This window comes from Marmota marmota, unplaced genomic scaffold, assembly GCF_001458135.2.
Source record: "Marmota marmota marmota unplaced genomic scaffold, marMar, whole genome shotgun sequence".
Taxonomy (NCBI): domain Eukaryota; kingdom Metazoa; phylum Chordata; class Mammalia; order Rodentia; family Sciuridae; genus Marmota; species Marmota marmota.
The window spans coordinates 29788993-29808794 of NW_026000082.1; the positions used below are offsets into that span (position 1 = coordinate 29788993).

Sequence of the window (19802 nt, forward strand, 5' to 3'; positions counted from 1 at the left end):
GGGGGGGAATACAACTACAAATAGTGCAAAAAAAAAAAAAGCAATAATGAACAATAATTCCATCACAGGAAATTGCTACTGCTAACATTTCAGCTCGTTTCCTTTGGTTTTCTATAGATTGATTGCAAAAATAGGATCGTCAGTGTATAAAACTTTTAATATCTTATCAATACCTTTCAAATAATTCAAATAACTTCCTCATTATTATTTTTGGTGGTTGCATAGCATTATGGGAAAACTGATGTGTAATCAAGTATAGTTCTACTCTGGGTCATTTGGAGTCCATACTTTTTGCTACCCAAAACTTTTAACTCCATCTTATGAACATCCATGTTTATTTCATCAAAATAAATGCCCAGAAATGAGACTGTTGAATCACAAAATATGCAAAATTAATAGCTTTTGATAAAAGCCTTTTACAAATGTTGTCCTCATTTACACTTCTACCAGCGGCACATGGAGATTGTCTTTTATCCCACAATCTCAACAATATGTTCTGCATTTCAAAAAGAAGAGGAAAACTTTGTCCTTTATATAGACAAGAAGAGGAAATTATGCTGCTGTTAGATTTTATTTTTCTTTGCTTCCCAGTGTGGTGAAGTGCTTTTAGTGACATTCATCATTGCTGATCCTCACAACCTACTGGTCTGAGCCTGCTCTTTCCCAAAGAGAAGAAATAGTGTGTTGTTAATATTCTACTGTAAGCCCTAAGCAAAGGTCACAAAGAACTGACTGTCCACAAGTGGCAAATATTATCTGGCTTCAGTTTGTGTCTTTAATCACATCAACATGGACAAGTCTTTTGTCCAGAGCTCCCATTGCAAACTACCCTTGTCTGTTACCTTTGTCACTCTCAAAGGAAGCCATCCTGGTGTTGCTCCACGTGCCTTCCTCCCACTCCACACTAAGCCTCCTTCCGATGCCCTCCCTCTGTGTTCTCTGAAATCCTGGTTCTATACCCCACAAGCACACACCCTCGCTGGCTACCCAGGAGGCTCTCCTCACTCCTTCTCCATGGGTACCTCCTGAGCATATGTGTGCTGTGGCCCTTGAAGTAGGGGAGTTAATCTCCACCAACACCATTTCCCATTTTCAGGGTCAGGAAGGGTCTGACATTCTCTCTTTCAAACCATGAATTCACTCTACCTGAGAGATTCTGGGTCCCCAAATACCTCTCTGTCCTCCCCAGACCCGTTCTCTGGCTCCGTGTAGTCTTCCCACAGAGGTTTCATTCCATACGTTTCAGATACTTTGTGCTTGTATTTCTCCTCCCTGACCCACAGAAATGTCCCTTTACCTCTAGATTGGGGGATGTCACTGAGGCATGGAGAACATGAGACTCAGACTTATCCTCTCGCTGGCTGAGGAGTCCTCTTCTGTCCTCTCAGCTATCCATGAGAGCAGGGCCATGAGAGGTGATTGCTGTCACTCCTTCACCCGAGGTCCCCAGGTGCCTCAAGACACTGTGAATCTAAAGATTGCACATCTTCTGTTTACTGAATTATCTCTGTTTCCTAAGGGGATCTTTTCCCCTACTTTTTAATCTTATCTTTGTGTATCACATGGACACCTACTGGTGTTCCTCCTACATGTAATGATCTGTGATTATTCATATTTAAAAAGTAAAGGCTAGGTTGATTTTTCCAGGCAGCAAATGTGGATTGCCTTTGTTGTTATTTTATACAAATATCTTTGCCCATAGGTCTCTCCCATGAATAAGAGGTTGAGATGAGGTGTAGCCAGGATATTAGAGGGGCATCCCTTAGGTTCAGAGACCTTAAATTCTAGGAAAAGAACTCTCTTCTGGGATGGCAACTCCCACCATAGCTGCCCTAGTTTGTTGAAGAGTTCTTCCCCTGACCTTAAGTAAGTGAGACAAAAATCTCTATTTTGTTTGGAAAATAGATGCTTGAATGCCCCTATGCTGTATTTGTGGGAAGGGAGGGAAGTCTCACCCTGAAGCCTTTCCCATATATTTCTGAGCTGCAGATTTTTTGCTTCATTTAATCTATCTAGGCACTTCTGTCTTTACTCCATCTTCCAGATTTTTCTTCACTCAAAATCTCTGCCGATGACACTCCCATTTCTTTTTTTATTGTGAGTCTTTTCCCTTTTATTATTTTTTACTATAATATTATTAGGGCCCTAGAGAGAAGAAGAAAGATCAAAGTATTTCCCAGAACCCCATCCAGAAACTCATGATGCATCTCTCCTTTCTAGCTCTTTCCTGCGGTCTTCCTGATGCCCCCAAGAATGGAATGGTGTTTGGCAAGGAGTACACGGTGGGGACCAAGGCTGTGTACAGCTGCAGCGAAGGCTACCACCTCGCGGCTGGCGCAGAGGCCACCGCGGAGTGTCTGGAGACAGGCCTGTGGAGCAACCACAACGTCCCCCCTCAGTGTGTCCGTGAGTCCCTGGGCAATGGAGGGGCTGGGTAGGCAGCAGACAAGATGCCTGCAAGGGCTGAGCTGAAGAGGGGAACGTGTACATGACAGTCGAGGGATTCGGAGAGGGGAGGAGTGGCCTCTGCCAGCTTGGGCTGCCATTGAAGTTACTCTCAGAGGACTAATGGACTGTTGTGCCCGGGGACATTTCCATAAACCACCACAGAACTTACAAGTGACCTCGTCTAATGGAGAAACCGTCAGAGAGTGTATATGAATGTCCCTCCATCACAAAAATCTGAAATGATGACTTTTAGGCTAGAATCCAAATTGGCAGCCTCATGGTCATACTTAGGTCAAAGATACAGGTTTTTTGGTTTCCTTTGGCCTACACTGTGCTTTGTAAAAAAAAAAAAAAAAGATGCTTCTCAACAGTCTAAAATCAGGGAATTTTCAATAAACATCCAGATTCTTGGCTTCTCCTGGAAAATAAAGGCCTGACCAAATGGAACATGCATTCCCACAACCAACCAAACCAATCATCAACCGTGACTGAGTATCATCTCCCTCCTCTTTTTTCTCTCCTCCTCCTCCTCCTCCTTCTCCTTCTCCTTCTTCTTCTGATCTGCACTCCTCAGTTTGCCATATCCCTCTCCCCAACACTTCACCCATTTTCCAAACCTCCCTAAGGACTTAAGGTTCTTGAATTTATCATGACTGCATTGGGTTCTCCAGTCCCCAGCTCTGGGCTCCTGCACTGTCTTCCATAATTGATTAACCTTCCTCCCTCCTTGTTCCCCCAGCTGTGACCTGTCCTGATGTCAGCAGTATCAGTGTGGAGCATGGCAGGTGGAGGCTCATCTTTGAGACCCAGTACCAGTTCCAGGCCCAGCTGATGCTCATCTGTGACCCTGGCTACTACTACACTGGCCAGAGGGTCATCCGCTGTCAGGCCAATGGCAAATGGAGCCTTGGGGATTCCATGCCCACCTGCCAAAGTAAGCCCAGGAGGGAAGGGTAGGCAAGTTTGCACAAGGTCTCCTATGGGGGGTACATTGGAGAAGGGGAGAGGAGGGGTACCTCCAGGGATTGTAGTGTCCTCTTTTTGTACACACACCTAGAATCAGGGGCTGGGAAAATGCCTGATCCACTGACAAAGTACTTCTTAGCATCTTGTCATCATATTAGAAGGTACATTTTTAATAAGCTGTACAGGTGAGCATGCACTAATTCATTTGTTCAACATTCCTTAGGCCCCACAGCGGGGTGCTCCAGGTGTTGTAGGGGTATAAAGAAGTAAGGCTGTGTTTCCTACCAGCAAGGAGCTTGCAGGACTAGAGCAGCAGACAAAGAAGCAATGATAATGTGGTGTGTGGTGAGACATGGTGTGCAGGTGTGAGGCTCGCACAGGGACGAGACACCTGAGTCTGTCTTCCTCTCCTTCTTCACTGTTATTTTTCTTCAGTTCTTTAATGTACTTCAAAGGTCATGGTTCCTGGGAAGTAAGTTGGAAACAGAGGTTAATTAGGGAGTGCTCTTGGGATCTCCACTTGTTGGGAGGGGGCAAAATTGCAACGTATGCAGTCGAGGGGAGAAATAAAGAATGTCCACGTGTTTCTGCCCCTTTCAATGCTTTATTCACTCAACTTACTCAATATAATTTCACTCTATAGGTTCTTAATCAAGAAAACAACCATCCTTAATGCTAGGCACTGCAATAGACATAATCACTTCACAGCAAACAATTCTAGATTAATCCATTCACAGCAAACAATTCTAGATTAATTATAAGTACTGCAAACACACTTAATCATGACAGGCTAATGACAGACATTCCCTCTGCGTGCTAAGTTCAAAAGTCTCAAGCCTTAGGCTTTATGTCCAGCAGATGCACACTCACTCAGACCGTGGTGACCAGGTCCGGAACCAAGGCAGGCTTTTCCTGGTGTGGAGTGGACGACCAGTTGAGGAGAATGTCATGGAGAGAAGTTGCAGCTCTCACCAAGGTCCAGACAGGCAGTAGAGTTTAAGAGCAGTGAGGATCACACAGAGGATCAGGAAGAATGACAAGTGATGGGATGTCAGGTCCTCATCAGGCTCTCCAGCTCGAGTGCATCCTTGTTTCAACTGGCTGAATCCCTGTTCATTTGCTCTATTATTATACTAAATTTTGGGGCTTTTGACCCCCTTTTTAATCCTTATCAGCTACCACTGGATTTCTCAGTGACATCATTTACCCTGGGGTCAGAAACATCTGTCTGGTGGTCTCCACTCTGATCTTCTCACCTTTCCCTCTTATCAGGGGAGGACAGCCTGCCAGGGGCTTCACTCTGTTTATCAGAGTGAGGGGAAGTAACTTGTCTGAGGCCACACTGGAGGGCTCTGTGGGTGTGCCTGGTGAGACTGCAGGTTTCAAACTGGAGTTTTTAAAATGGTGTTGCTTAGTCTCAGGCCTAAGGCCACCCTCACACCACTGTAGAAGGGAAGGGAAGGGTGTGGGCCTTACAGTGTGAGGTACTCATATGTGAGTGTGTGTGTGTGTGTGTGTGAGAGAGAGAGAGAGAGAGAGAGAGAGATCCCCAAGGTCACGAGTATAGGACAGCCTCACTGCAGTGCAGCTTGGTGATTAGGCGATCGTCAGCCACAGGCCATCAGAAGGCCACCCTGGCTTCAGCAGAAGAGGAGAGGTTGACTGGCAGTGCCTGCCCAGGGCACTGGGGAGTACAGAATCGCCACCTCTTCCTAACCACAGTGCATGGCTGAACCTCCTGAGGAGTTTTTTTTTTTTTTCTTAAATACAGGTGCCTGGGCCTTATTATCTCCAGATATTGAGGGCATCTGGAGTAGAGTCAAGGATATAATAGCTCCTCTGGTCCTTCCAGAGACACCTGCAGCTGAGATATCACATCACACAAATCCATGTCACAACCCACATTCTGGTCTTGAGTTCCTGGGGAGGAAGGCTAAACCCATGTTACTTTTGTCATAATTCATGTTCATCGAAAGCAGCACGTCTCCCTCCTCTTAAAGCCGACTGTGTGTTTTCTGGTCCTTTCAGTCACCTCCTGTGGAGAGCTCCCCATGCCCCCCAGTGGCCACCGCATTGGAACACTGTCTGTCTATGGGGCCACTGCCATCTTCTCCTGCAATTCCGGGTACACTCTGGTGGGCTCCAGGGTGCGGGAATGCTTGGCCAATGGGCTCTGGAGCGGCTCAGAAGTCCGCTGCCTGGGTAAGTGGTCTCCTCAAGACAGACTAGATGTTTCCAAAGCTGGGAGCCCGCTTTTCACCAAGATCATTTTACCTTCTGTCGGAAAATGTTTACCCCAAACACCGTTCTGCAGCTGCCATGACTAAAACCCCAAACCAGCTTCTGTTGGAGCACTCAAGTCTGATGAGACCAGCCTTTGAGGGGTTCTCATTCTGATCAGAAAAACAACCCCTTGTTATTGGCCCTTGCATAAGGGGTGAAGCCCCAGCCCCCACCTTACAGAGACACATTCCTGTAACATACCTCAAATACCCTTTATATTATATATTAGCAAATTATTTAAAATACATATGTATGTATATATGTGAATTACATCATATGTGCATATATGTGTGTGTTTTCTTACATACATGGTAAGAAAAAGACACATATAAAAGCAACCTGGCTTACAAAATACGAAGTTTTCATTTCTCTGTCCTCTTGCTCCTTTCTCAATTCCAAAAGAGGGTCTCAGCCACACAAACCTCACAGAACCAGTTGGGCCATCTCTCCTGGGTGGACAGTGCTGCCCTCCCACCCTCTCAAGCCCCTGTTAAGCACACAGTCATGGGTTATTTCCACACAGCACCAAAGGAAGCCAATAGAGGAGCCAACAGAATGCCAGAAAGACCTGCTACTCAAACCCCATTGAATAAAGATAACTCACCCAAGTGCCACTCAAAAAGGAAAGAAAATTAGCCAAACCACATGTTTTTATATGGTGTTTTTAATACGACTAGGCTTTGACAGCCTTAATTAGACCGTGGCATCCTCCATGAGGTTGAAGGTCAGTAAATGCTGGTTGATGGGAAAGAGAGACACCCCTGTGTTAGTCAGCTTTCCATGCACTGACAGAATGCCTAAGGTAACCAACTTGTAAAAAGGAAAGTTCATGGCTCATGGTGTCAGAGGTCCCAGGCCATGGTCACTCAGCCCTGTTGCTCTGGGCCTGTGGTGAGGCAGAACATCACGTGGGAACTTGGAACCAAGGAAACTGCTCACCTCATGGCGTCCAGGAAGCAAAGAACCTGGACAGGAGCAGGGTCCCAATATCCCCTTCAAGAGCACCCCGCATCCCAGTGACCTAATTTCCCCCAATAGGCCCCACCTCTTACGGCTTCTGACCACCTTCTAACAGTGCTGTGGGCTGGGGATGGGGGCCCAGCACAGGGGCCTTCCAGGAACTTATCTAAGCCATGGCAATCTCTGAGGCAGGTAAGTTCCCACATGTGTGCAGACACAGCAAAAAAACTCAGAAACAGGTGGCCATTTGGGATGCAACCCTGCGATTGGGGGTTGCCGTGCCCTCGAGACCATTTCTATCATGACTGTGATTCCTGAAGTCACTCCTGTATTGCTACTTTCAGGGGGAGCTGGGAAAAATGAAGGGTGTTTGGGACTCGGTGCTTTCCCCCCACATCCCTGTCGCTCTCCACCTTGACCAAGCTCTGCCTCATTTTCTGGAAGCACCTCTTTGATTTCTTCTTTCCCATCTCCCACCCAAGCTGGACACTGTGGGACCCCTGAGCCCATCGTCAACGGACACATCAACGGAGAGAACTACAACTACCGCGGCAGCGTGGTGTACCAGTGCAACGCCGGCTTCCGCCTCATCGGCATGTCAGTGCGCATCTGCCAGCAGGACCACCACTGGTCGGGCAAGACCCCTTTCTGTGTGCGTAAGTATGTCACCCGCTCTCCCTAGTCCCCGGCTCAGATTCAACACGGACCCTCTCTTAGGTTAGCTAGAAGATTCGTAGAGTTATCCTTTTTTTATTTTTTTCTTTCTCAAAGATGTAATCATGACCTCCATTGTTTTCAGTTGTCCACATCTTTAATTGTTGCTTTCACTTGGATTGTTTCTTCCCTATGATTTGGTTTGCCTTAATAGTCATGTCCTAGCTTCAGAGTTGGGATTTTAATTCATTTGCTTTCATTCTTTCATTTGTATAGATTTTTATTGACATAAGTATTTAAACCTATGGAATTATTTTTGATCACCTGTTTTAATTGTATCTCAGAGAGTCTCATAATGAAGATTTATCATTTGTGAGAAAGTCTGTAATTTTGGTATTATAGTATCTCTCTGTCCATATATATATGTATGTGTGTGTGTGTGTGTGTGTGTGTGTGTATATATATATATATATATATATATATAGAGAGAGAGAGAGAGAGAGAGAGAGTCATGTAGATATGTATTTCATAAATCATGTTGCTTATGTCCTCTTTATTCTTGCTAATTTTGGTCTACTTGGCCTTTTTTTCCTAAGATGTATATTTAAAGTTTCCTATTATCAGTGTGTTTCCACTTTTTCTTGCATTCCTTGCAGTATCTTTCTTTCTTTATCTCTTTCTTTCTTTATTATCAGAAATTGAACCCAGAGGCGTTTAACTACTGAGCCACATCCCCAGCCCTTTTTTGTGTCTTATTTAGAGACAGGATCTCTCTGAGTTGCTTAGGGCCTCACTAAGTTCCTGAGGCTGCCTTTGACTCTGTAGTTTCTGCTAAATAAAGGTAATTGCTGTGTTATTGGGTGCATAGATATTCATAATTATTGGCATGAATGTCAAATTGTGGGTTTTAGCCTTTAAAACTGTCTTCTTCATCACTGATAACATTTTTTTAGTTGAAGTTTTACTTTGCTTGATATCAGGCTTACACCAACTCCTACTTTGATTCTTTTTCCTGATATGGTCTTTGACCATCCATTTAATGGTGGATGAATCTCTTAAATCAAGTGTGATTCTCATGCACAGCATTGAATTTAAACTTGCCTCGTGAGTCAACTTGAAAATCTTCCTTTTATGAGTTAAACTCATTCATGTGTATTGGTAGGTCTGATCCATTTGGTCTCAATTCTGTCATCTTTATGTAGTTAGTATTGTAAAATAGTATAGTATATCTCTGTAAGATGTGTTTCTTTGCTTTCTTTTTCATTTCTTTAGGTATTTAGGAAAGCTTGAATCTTTGTTCTGTTGCTTACTTCTGTACTTGTAACATTTTAATGCCATTAGCTCTGATTGTCTGACTTAACTTTTTATTATGTAGTTTATCAATTTTTACCTGTTTATACAACAATGAGCTTATTCTATGTTCTTTCCCTTTTCTCCTTTCCTTTCACTTTTAGTTGGATTATTCCTACTTTGTCAGGACATAAAATATTTATGACAGTATTTATATATTCTATCTTTCCCCCCACCTTTACTCCTAGATCTATAATTAAATATATCAGAAGCTCACCCAATCTATTGAAGTTTTCCCAGTTATCTCTTAGTAGGGTCAAGCTCAGTCTCTAGTAGATTCTTCAATAAGATTCCTTGCATAATATTCTCCCAAGTTCTTGCATATTTAAAACTGTTTTTCTGTACCTTTAAACTTGAAGGACAGCTGGATTGGAAAATCCCTGGCCACCTTATTGCTTTGACTGTCTAAAAAGTGTTCCTCCACCATTATTTTGCTTAGCATGTTACTCTTTTTTTTCTCACACTTTCGTTTTTATTGTATGTATTCAAACTGAACTACAGAATGTTTGGAGATCCAATGAAAGGCTTAGTACACTCCGTGTAATTAGCATCTCCATCTTCTCACCTACTTCCCTTCGGGTGTTTGTGGGAAGAGCACCCAAAGCTGCTTTAGGAAATTTCCACTGCACAGTACAGTCCTGTGAACTGAAGCTGCCATGCTGTGGGTTGGATCTTACTTGTACTACAACCTTGAACCCTTTAACACTATCTCCCTGTCTCCCCTGCCACTGCCACTGGTAACAACCCTTCTCCTTGCCATTTCTATGTATCCAACGTTTAGAATTATAAGATTGGCTTGATTCCATTTTATAAGCTATTGAATTATTTTCTGGGGGTCCTGATTATTTTTTTTCCTTTATTCTTAAAGTCTAATATTTTAGCCAGGTAATGCCTCTAGAGTTGACTGTTCCAAGACAATTTCCCCAGGTGTTCTGTGCATCTGTGAATGTGTAGATTCAGGTCTTCTTTTATTTTATTACATTCTATTGGGTTATAGTTGTAGAACTAATTCTGGCACACTGTACCTGGGTTTAGTGTTTATTTCTCTACTTCGCATCATTTAAAGTTTGTAGCCTTCTCTGTTTTCTCTGCAGGTGTGGATTTTCTGTACTTTCATTTGTTCTTGTTAATCTACAACTTTTAGATTTAGGCAACCACCATTATCCTCCACTGCCTGGAAGCAATTTGGACAATTTCTCACTTTTTAAAGTTCCCTAAAGTGAGATTTATGTAAAGTGGAGGGTTATGTTCTTCATTTTTATCTTTGTCTTTATTTGGCTTTTCCTATACAGGATAGGGCCATAAAGTTATTTTAGCTTTTTAATCACTGTCACCAAAAGACCTGGCAAGAACAAAATAGAAAAGAGAAAGTTCATTTGGGGCTCACAGTTTCAAAGGTCTCGGTCCACTGACAGCCGATTCCATGGCTCTGGGCCCAGGGTGAGGCAAAATATCCTGGTGGAAGGGTATGGAGGAGGAAAGCAGCTCAGAACACGGCCACCAGGAAGCAGAGAGAGCTCCCCTCACCAGAGACAAAATGTAAACCCCAAAGGCATGCCCCAAGTGACCTGTTTCTTCCAGACACACCCTACCTGCCTGCAGTTACCACGTCAGTGGATTAATGCACCAAATAGGTTATGGCTCTCATAACCCAATCATTTCATCCCTGGGCTTTCTTGCATTGTCTCAATCATGAGCTTTTGGGGGACACCTCATATCTAAAGCATAACAAAAATCACAAGACTTGCTGTTTAAGCAATGCATGAACAGTAGTCCTCGTGGTGGCTTAAGAATTATTAATGTACAGAAAGCAAGACCCATTGGTATCCAGTCACACCTTCAGATACATCTAAACAAACCATGTTCAGCTTCATGAGAAGATGCAAATTCAAATGCCTTCAGGAAATTGGCACCCAATGTACATGAAGAGGTTTCTTGTGTGAATAATGGAGAGAGCAGGGGTCTGGATGGAGAATGTCTGCCTGACCTAAAGATATTCGTTTTTAGGCCTGGGTGGTATTACCAGGCGGCACAGTGAGGAGGCAGGCACACCGCTGAGGTCCTCAACCACCCGGCGCACACCCAGCTCCAGCCAGACACCACGTGTTATATGACTGCAGACCAAGCAGCTCATGCACTGGGTGGGTGCTAATTTCATCAGCTCTGAAAAGCCAGTCCCTCAGTCCCTGTCCTGAGGATTAAATAAATTAATACACGAGAATGGTTAGAACAGAACCCTATTGCTGCTGCTGCCAGCCTAGTGATGACAGTGACCTGGGTGGTGATATTGCCACCCTGACACATGACAGAATCCAGGATCCCTTATGCTGGCCCCTTTCTCTTCTCGAGCACTGAGCCTGGCATGCTACCTAGAGGAGAAAGGCAAGTAAAAGAACAAGCCGGACACAGTGGCACACGCCTGTAATCCCAGCAGCTGCGGAGGCTAAGGCAAGAGGATCTCGAGTTCAAAGATAGCCTCAGCAACTTAGCAAGACCCTGCCTCAAAATAAATCTTAAAAGGGTTGGGGATGTGGCTCAGTGGTTGAACACCCCTGGGTTCAATCCCTGGTTAAAAAAAAAAAAAAAAAAAAAAACTAGTAAAAGAAGAGACTTGTGGGGGTGCTTACTCTGTCAAAGGCCCTGCATTGGCTGCTGTCCATGTAAACTCACTTTCCCCGGCGTCCACCAGACTCCGGACCTCCCTCCCTCCTGCACTGCCCTCCTTAGCTCCCCTGCCCTGGGCCCACACGGCTATTTCATGCTTTCGCCAGCCTTCTGAAGACCCACATTCCACACCCCTGCCTATACTCTGGGGAACTAGCTAAAGTGGCAAAGCTGGCCTGGAATGAGAAGCCGGGCTCAGAACTCAGATAAGCCCCTTGGAAACGGAGCCCCCGAACAAGTCTCTCAACTCCCCTGATAGTCTCTTTCCCATGGGGATAATGACCCTGCCTGTTGAGATGAAATGAGCTCATGCATATAAACCCCACCACCATTAGGTAATCGGATCATCCCGGTCTCTATTTTGCAGAGATGATAGAAGCCATAGACAATAATCCCTTCTACTTCCTGCTTCCCCACCCATCTCATCCGCATCTATCCCTGCCCTTCCCACCTTAGTAGCAGAAGAATCCCTCTCCCTGTCCAGGGCTGTCCCTCCACTAGACTCTGGGTCTCCTTCCCTCCTGCCTCCGTGGTGAGCTTAGTCTGTCTTGAACGCTCTCTCCTCCGTTCTCACTGTTTCTTTTTTATTTATTCCCTCAGCCGTATTCAACCAACTTTCCTTAGCACCCAGGACTGCCAGGCACTGTATTGGGTGTCGTGGAGAATGGAGTGTGTCATAGTCTTGCCCTCAAGAAATTAAGAACCAGGGGTCCGAGAGGGCCAGCCCCTGTTGAGTGCTGATGCCTTAGCAGGACCCTTCCTTTCCCCTGGTGATGCCTTCCCTTTTCCCCTTTGCAGCCTGTGTTAGGTCTCAAGAAAAACAGCCCCAACAGGAAGTGTGTGTGTCTGGAGAGAGAGGGGTTTATTTGAGGAAACTGCTCATGCAGCCATGGAGGCTGGCAAGTGCACAATCTGCAGCACAGGCTGGAGACTTAGGGGGGCCTTGCTGTTCTTGGCTGATGGCAGTCTGCAGGCAGAAGCCTCTCGTCTTCCAGGAAAGTCAGGTGTTTTCTATCAAGGTCTTCACCACGTTAGGCAAGGCCCACCCACACTATGGCAGATGATCCACTTTACTCAGAATCTCCTGATTTAGATGTCATACTCATCTAAAAAAAATGCCTTCACGGAAATACTGAGAATAACATTTGAACACATATCTGGGTACCACAGATTGGCCTCATTATTTAACACATGAAATTAACTGTCGCATGAACTTACTGCTTGACAACTTTGCCTACTCAAATTGCTTCCACCTCTTCCCACATTGGCAGCCAGGGCCACTGAAATCTGAGTTACGCCCCCACCATTTCTCTGCTCCAACCAGAAAGAACCTCCCAGGCAGTAGGAGCTCTGGTCCTGGACCACGTCACAGAGTCCTCAGGGCCCTGCTGCCCAGGAGCTGTGGGATGGGAGTCCAAGGCATGGCAGCCGGAGCTCTGAAGCAGACAGTGACCCGGGACCCAGACAGCTCCAGGCCCTTGTGTGGGGATACAGGATATGGTACCTGGTGGCAGCAGCTGCTCGGCTACTGTTGCTCCGTGAACAGGGCCTGGGAATATGTGAGAGTCAGAGAGCCCACAAGAGACCAAGAGACACTGCCAGGTCACCAGTGCCCCTTCGGATGCATTGGTGGACGTTGTTCTGTCCTTATCTTACTTGACCTATGGGGTGCCAGCATGCCTTGCAGCTCTGCCCTTGGCCTCCATGACACTGCCCCTTCCTCCTGAGCCATGCTCGCTCCTTTTCCCACCATTCCTCAGCTTCCTTTGCAGGTTTTGTTGTCTCTGTGCCTTCAAAGGTGGTATCCCGGAGGGTTGTAATCCTAAGCACCAGGCTCATGGTTTTTAACCTTGGGGAGGGGGCCAAGCCCCCCCGCCCACCTGGTGAAACTGGAGGGTCCTCTCCCAGGCTGCCACTTCACAGATCTTCGCAGTGAACGTGCGGGCTCATGGAGCTTCTCCCCACCTTGACCACTGCCCCATTGAAGGCGAAGTCCTGCTTGCCCTGGAGTAGGATGGAGACCCCGTTCGAACGTCATGCCAGGGAGAAGAGGCTGAATCTCGGGGAGTGTGGAATAACAGGGGGCTTACCCGTCTTCTGTTTGGGTTCCAGCGATCACCTGTGGACACCCAGGCAATCCTATCAACGGTCTCACTCACGGCAGCCAGTTTAACCTGAACGATGTGGTCAAGTTTGTTTGCAACCCTGGGTATGTGGCTGAGGGGGCTGCGAGGTCCCAGTGCCTGGCCAGCGGGCAATGGAGTGACATGCTGCCTACCTGCAGAAGTGAGTCTCCCTTCCTGTCCCCCTCTACCTCTCACTACCTCCACCTTCTGTGGTTCTGTAGCTCAGGAGCAAAAGCCAGGACCTTCAGTCCTTATGTTATTATGACTCAGGGAACACTTGAGACAGAGAAGGGTCATAAGTGGAAATTCTGTCGACCCCTAGATATGGCCATGTAAAATTTCTTCATGGGTTATATGGAAAGCAAGACTTAGCTTCATTTTTCTAAATCTTCAGTTGTTGGCAATTTCATAGAACAAATAATCCCATAAAGCCATACTCTTTTATAAGCAAACAGGTTTACTTTTCCTCATATAAGCAAGAAATCTAAAAGTAGTATTATTTCTGTAGCTGCTCAGTGAGGTTCAGAGCAACATCTTGGTCTTTCCTCATGGTTGCACACTAGCTGCTGTAGCTCCATTGTAACCACATTCAATGGAGCCCTATTCTTGATGAATTTGTTTAAAGCAGCAGAGTTGGAAAGAAAAATAACAGAGGAATTTAAGGGTCGAGACAAAGGGCTAGGGCTGGTGTGTAAGAGGCACAGAGAGGAAACCAAAGACTCCACAGGCAAACTGGGCAGAGGATATCCTGGCCCTATTTGAACTATTTAGGAAGTAACTTCTAAAGCTTCTAAAGGCTTTTTACAGCAGTAAAGCATTGAAGTCTTGAGAGTCTCGTCAATAAGTACCTTATACTTAAAGGCTTATCAAAGAGGAAAAAAAAAGACTCTGGTTAGATAATGAATGTGAAGGTGTTTTGAAAGCAAAAGCACATATTAGAGGTTATGAATAATACTGTCATTATTCTAAAATCTCACCCTAATTTTAAGTAAAGCTGCTTTGGAAACACTTTAACATTTTAAAGTCAACTGTATCCTCAGGGGATTAGTGTCTCCCTGAAGCACTCACAGAATTGATTAAAACAGTTTCCAGGCCCTACCTGCTGTGGACGAGCTTTGCTGTGGGAGCCACATTGTGTGAGGGACCCGGCACTCCGAGTAAGAGGGCCATGCCCCCAAGGGACATATGCGGGCACCAGTCACAACCCAGGCCGGGAAAGTCAGCAGTACAATTTGTGCAGGGGAGGGCCTCGCTCCATGAGGAGGGGCAGGCTTCTCTGAGGTGCCATCCAGCTGGACATGAAGGATGGATCCCTTGACTCAGGGACCTAGGCGGGGACAGGGCAGTAGCCTCAGGTCCAGCCCACCCTCCTGGGGAGGATCAGCTCTGACACCTGGCTTCAGCCTGGATTCTGCTGCTCTGGGAATGCGTGGCTGGTCTGACTTGTGAATTCTCCTTGCAAAGTTGGAAAAAAAAATCTTCACATTGAGTTTCCTTCCTCTTAATTGTCCCTCTTGATTACAGTCATCAACTGCACAGATCCTGGGCACCAAGAAAACAGCATCCGTCAAGTCCATGCCAGTGGCCCACACAGGTTCAGCTTTGGCACCTCCGTGTCTTACCAGTGCAACCACGGCTTCTACCTCCTGGGCACCCCCGTGCTCAGCTGCCAGGGGGACGGCACCTGGGACCGTCCCCGCCCCCAGTGCCTCTGTAAGTAGGCGTCATTTGCTCAGCGTGACTGATGGGGTGGTTCATGGCAAAGATGGGCCCTGTGCGGGTGTGGGTGTGGGTGTGGGTGTGTGCTCACGCAAGTGCGTGTTCCATCACCGTGACCGTCATTCTGGCTGCTCCTCGGATAGCAGGGCCCCCACTGAGCCCCTGCTGGATTCATTGCCAAACCAACTCATGTGCTTCTCCTCGCTGTTCCCTTTCTTCTTAGTATTGCCCCCAACCTCTGCAGGCTTCAGAAATGACTGCCTAGTGGGACACCATCTCCTCATTTTAGCCCTCCCGGGATTTCCAGAAAGGCAGCACAGGAACCCCTTTCTTTTGGAGGACTGAAACGAAGTCCCACAGGCTCCATGGCAGGGCCTCCCTGGATGAGGAGCTGGCTTTGCCACTGAGCGTGCTGTGTGGCTCAGGAGAAGTTAGCTGCCCTCCCTGAGCCTCGGCTTCTTCATGGCTGGACATCTCACTCATCCCTGTTCCGAGGGTTGTTAGAAGACTCAGTGAGAAAATCCACAGAGTTCCCGTTTATCGGGTGGTACATAAAAGCTGCTCCATCAATAATAACTGCATCCATTTGTCTTAGAAAAAGTTATGGGGACAACATGGAACCAAACCTGGGCAAGGTGCTCAGGCCACCGACCTCTGGTTAAGAGCCTCGGTGTCCTTATGAGAGCAGTACCCGTTCTCCCACACTCTCCTCTGGGTCCCCAGGGGAGCCCCGTGATCACTCTCTCCCATCCCCCCAGGGGTAGAGCTGAAGACACACTTCTGAGGGCTGGTGGTAGCCCTTCAGCGGAGCCCTGTCCTACACACTCTGGAGCCCTCCAGCCCGGGGGCTTCCTCTTCTTAAAATCCTGCCTCTAGGGATGATAGGAGCCTGGTACAGCGACCCTCTGCACATAGTCCTCCTATTTGAGGACCCTGACCTGGCTGTTGAACTTGACCAACAAGTTGTTGGTTTTGAATGCACATCCACCCATGTACAGTGGTCCAGCAGAGATTTAAAGTCCTTGGTAAAAATAAAGCTTTTATCTTCTAGTAAAAATAAAGCTTTTATCATGATAAAATGACCTTACCTACATCACATTCTGCCCCCAAGGCTTCTTTTATCCGATGTTAATACTGATAAATATCAAATTTATAACCCTCCTCCTTTGCTTAGTAAGTATATGATATATTTTTGTCCTTTTTCTTTTAACCATTCTTTCTGCAAAAGAAGAAAACATTTTATCGTTACCTTTTAAACCTATCGAACAATCTTTTCCTTCAGTTGGAGGATTTGATCCATTTGCATTTTTTCCTTCAATGAAATATAATTCACTCTTTTAAAGATGATGTCAACTTGAAATCAAAATACAGAGATGAATCCCACAGCCAAGGATTTAGCTGGGAATAATAGGCAAGAAGTAGAATGGCAGTTTGGGACACACAGAGACCATGGCCCCTGGTACATCCAGAGGCAGCTTGAGTTGGTCTGAAAGTTCGTTGGTGCTGTCAGTGTCTCGAAAGAACTCTCGAGTTCTGACTGGGGAGTGCCAGGAGTTGCTAGGAAGGACTGGTCATCTTGGAGTTATGGTTAGGCCCTTGTAGTTTGATATGGGGCTGGTGATACCATTTTTCAAATGGTCCTATGCAAACTGAGTGTCCTCCCCTTGGCCTCTGAACTCCATCTTAGTTGGATATGACATAAATGGCCCTGTTTTGTATAATCAACTTGAACACAAACAAATCCAGCAAGTTTTACATTCACAAAGTTTTGTAACCATCACCACTAGCTATTTCCAGAACATTTCATCACCCCCAAAGGAAATCCTTTAGCTTCTAACCCCCACCCCCCACCCCACCCTATCACTGTGTGATCACTAACCTACTTTGAGTCTCTATAAATTTGCCCATTATAGACATTGCAAAAAAATATTATTATCTATGTGGCTTTTTGTATCTGGAATATTCCACTTAGCATAATTTTCAAAGTACATTATGCCTTAGCATATATCAGTATTTCATTCCTTTTTATGACCAAATACTATTCCATTGTATGGATATACCATATTTTGTTTATGCTTCATCAGGAGATAATATTGCAATTATGGCATTGGCTATTGTGAAGAAAGCTACTATGAGCATTTGTGTACAAGTGTTTTGTGTGAACACATGTTGACAGTTCTCCTGGGTAAATACCTAGAAGTAAAATTGCTGAGTCATATGGTACCTCTATGTTTAATTTTTTGAGGAACTACCAAACTTTTCCAAAGGGGCTGCAACATTTACATTTACATTCCTACAAGCTGCATGTGAGGGTTCCAATTTCTTTGCATCCTCACCTGAGCTTGTTATTGTCCATCATTTTTCATCATAGCCATCCCAGTGGGTATGAAGTGATCTCTTCTCATGGTCTTGATTTGCATTTCCCTGAGGACCAATGATGTTGAGTATTTTTTTGTGTGAGTACACAATGGCTACTTGTTTACCTTCTTTAGAGAAATATCAATTCAAGTCCTTTGTCTATTTTTCATTGGGTTGTTAGTACAGCTGAGTCAATCTGAGTTAAAACTGGTCTTTATGTGCTCTGGATACTGTATCCTTATCAGATCTATGGTTTGCCAATATCTTCTCCTGTTCTGTGGGTTGTCTTTTTACTGTCTTGATAATGTCCTCTGATGTATGAAATTTTTTAATTTTAATAAAGTCCAGCTTATCTGTTTTTTTCTTTTGATCCCTGATGACACCCCCACCCAGTGAAACCCTTTCACTGATGCTTCATGATTATTATGACACTGTTTTGGGGCTAACCACATCTCTCTATCTAGAAGACGTAGATATACCTGTGAATACGGTTGTGGCAAACTATAGAGGACTTTAACATCCCCCCACCCCACCCCACATCAAGCTAGTCAGTGAAAATCCTCTGTTCCTTCCAGGTGAAGGAAAACTGCTTTAATGAGTGTGGACGTGCAGGGACCAAAGAAAATGCATGACTGGGTCTATTTCTGAGCTGGAGAGCGGTGGAGACAGTGGAAGGCGGTATCTGGAGAGTGCAGCTCTCATACTCAGGGGACAAGAACAGTGAAGGGTCCTTTTCTTTTTGCTGTGGGACTTGGCATAGCCCATTCAACCACTAATTCCTAATTTATATTTTGGGGTTTTGCTTAATTATAATGTTATGGGGTTTTTTTCAATCCCCTGTTAAATGTGTACTCTATGTAATTCAAGAAAGTCTGTTATTATTAGGCTTGCTAAGTACCTATCTTGTCTATTTTCATGTACACATTTTCATTTAATTTGCAGTTAGCAGTGAGAGTCAATGACATGACCCAAAAGACCTCATTTGGAACCAGCCTGAATATTTAAAACATTTTTTTCCAGTATAAGAGATTGGATTCAGGGTCTCATGCCTGCTAAGCAAGTACTCTACTGCTGAGCTACATCCCTGGTCCTTTTTATGTTTTTTGTTTGTTTGTTTTTGTTTTTGAGACAAAGCCCCACTAAATGGCTGAGGCTAGCCTTGAACTTGTGATCCTCCAGATTAAGCCTCCCAAGTGGCTGGGTTACAAGTGTGTGCCACCCTGCCCAGCTTAAAAACATTTTTTTTAAACTTTATTTTGCCAATTGAGAAATGTAGCAGCAGCTATTCACATTCTTTGTTCTCTGCCTACTTGATTTTTATGCAAATATACTCCAAACATAAGTTGTTTCTCTCATTATCATACATCTTTTTCTTCTTTTTTCTTGTCCACAGCAGCCAAATGGTATTGTCATTATTTTATCTTTTGTCGCAAATATTATTATTAACTTCTTCATCCTTTCAAATGACAAACTACAGAAAGGGAACCAAACAATAGAATATATTCCTCTGACTTTACAGATACCTGGGTAGCTTAGATCAAGTCATTGCCAAAAAAAATAAAATAAAAATTCATGTGCTTTCTCAGAGATTATTAGATATTCCCACAATACAACACTCTCCTCAAACCTTCGTCAGGAAAATTTTAAAGCCAAATAAGAATATCTTTTTCCAAAAAAAAAGAAAGAAAAGCATCCAGGTACTATCCAGAAATCATGAGATCTAGCCAACATAAAGTACGTGCATGTGTATGCCAATAAACATAAACAAAAATGTTCTTATGGGTATTATTCATAAAAGTCCAAAAGTAAAAACAATTTAAATGATTATATGAAATGGATAAATAAAATGTGGCGTATTCATGCAATGATGTGTCAGCCAGCCTTAAAGATGACCCCAAAGTTCCACGACTCATGCATTCATGTACCCTCTCACACTGTACCAGAGTTGGTCTTGTGACCAACATGGTGGAAGTGGTAGAAGTGGCTTCCAAAGCTATGTTGTAAAACACATTGCCACTTCTGCCTTGTCAAGCTTTTCAAGGGCAACTTGCATCCTGGGCACCACCTCATGAGGGATCCTGAGCCAGAACCATCCTCAAATTTCTGACCTTAAAAGCCTGAGCAAGAGCAAATATTTATTAGTGTCTAACTTTTAGGGCAAAATCCAACCTATGACCTGTTTTTCTATGACTCTGGGCTTTTCATGGTTTTCACATTTATAAAGCATTTTTTTTTAAAGGAAGAAGAAAAATAAGAAACAGAGACCCTATATGG

At 44.8% G+C, this 19802-nt stretch overlaps 1 protein-coding gene across 3 annotated transcripts in view; it reads left to right on the forward strand.

Annotated features, from left to right (window-relative positions):
• Csmd2 (CUB and Sushi multiple domains 2) overlaps window positions 1–19802 on the forward strand; it is a 546044-nt gene that overhangs the window by 495774 nt on the left and 30468 nt on the right. For all 3 annotated transcript variants that reach the window (XM_048815794.1, XM_015485297.2, XM_048815793.1), the window contains 6 exons: window positions 2221–2406; window positions 3188–3382; window positions 5443–5616; window positions 7140–7313; window positions 13438–13611; window positions 14976–15164. In XM_048815794.1, the coding sequence (XP_048671751.1) occupies window positions 2221–2406; window positions 3188–3382; window positions 5443–5616; window positions 7140–7313; window positions 13438–13611; window positions 14976–15164 (1092 nt within the window). The remainder of the gene's footprint in view (window positions 1–2220; window positions 2407–3187; window positions 3383–5442; window positions 5617–7139; window positions 7314–13437; window positions 13612–14975; window positions 15165–19802) is intronic.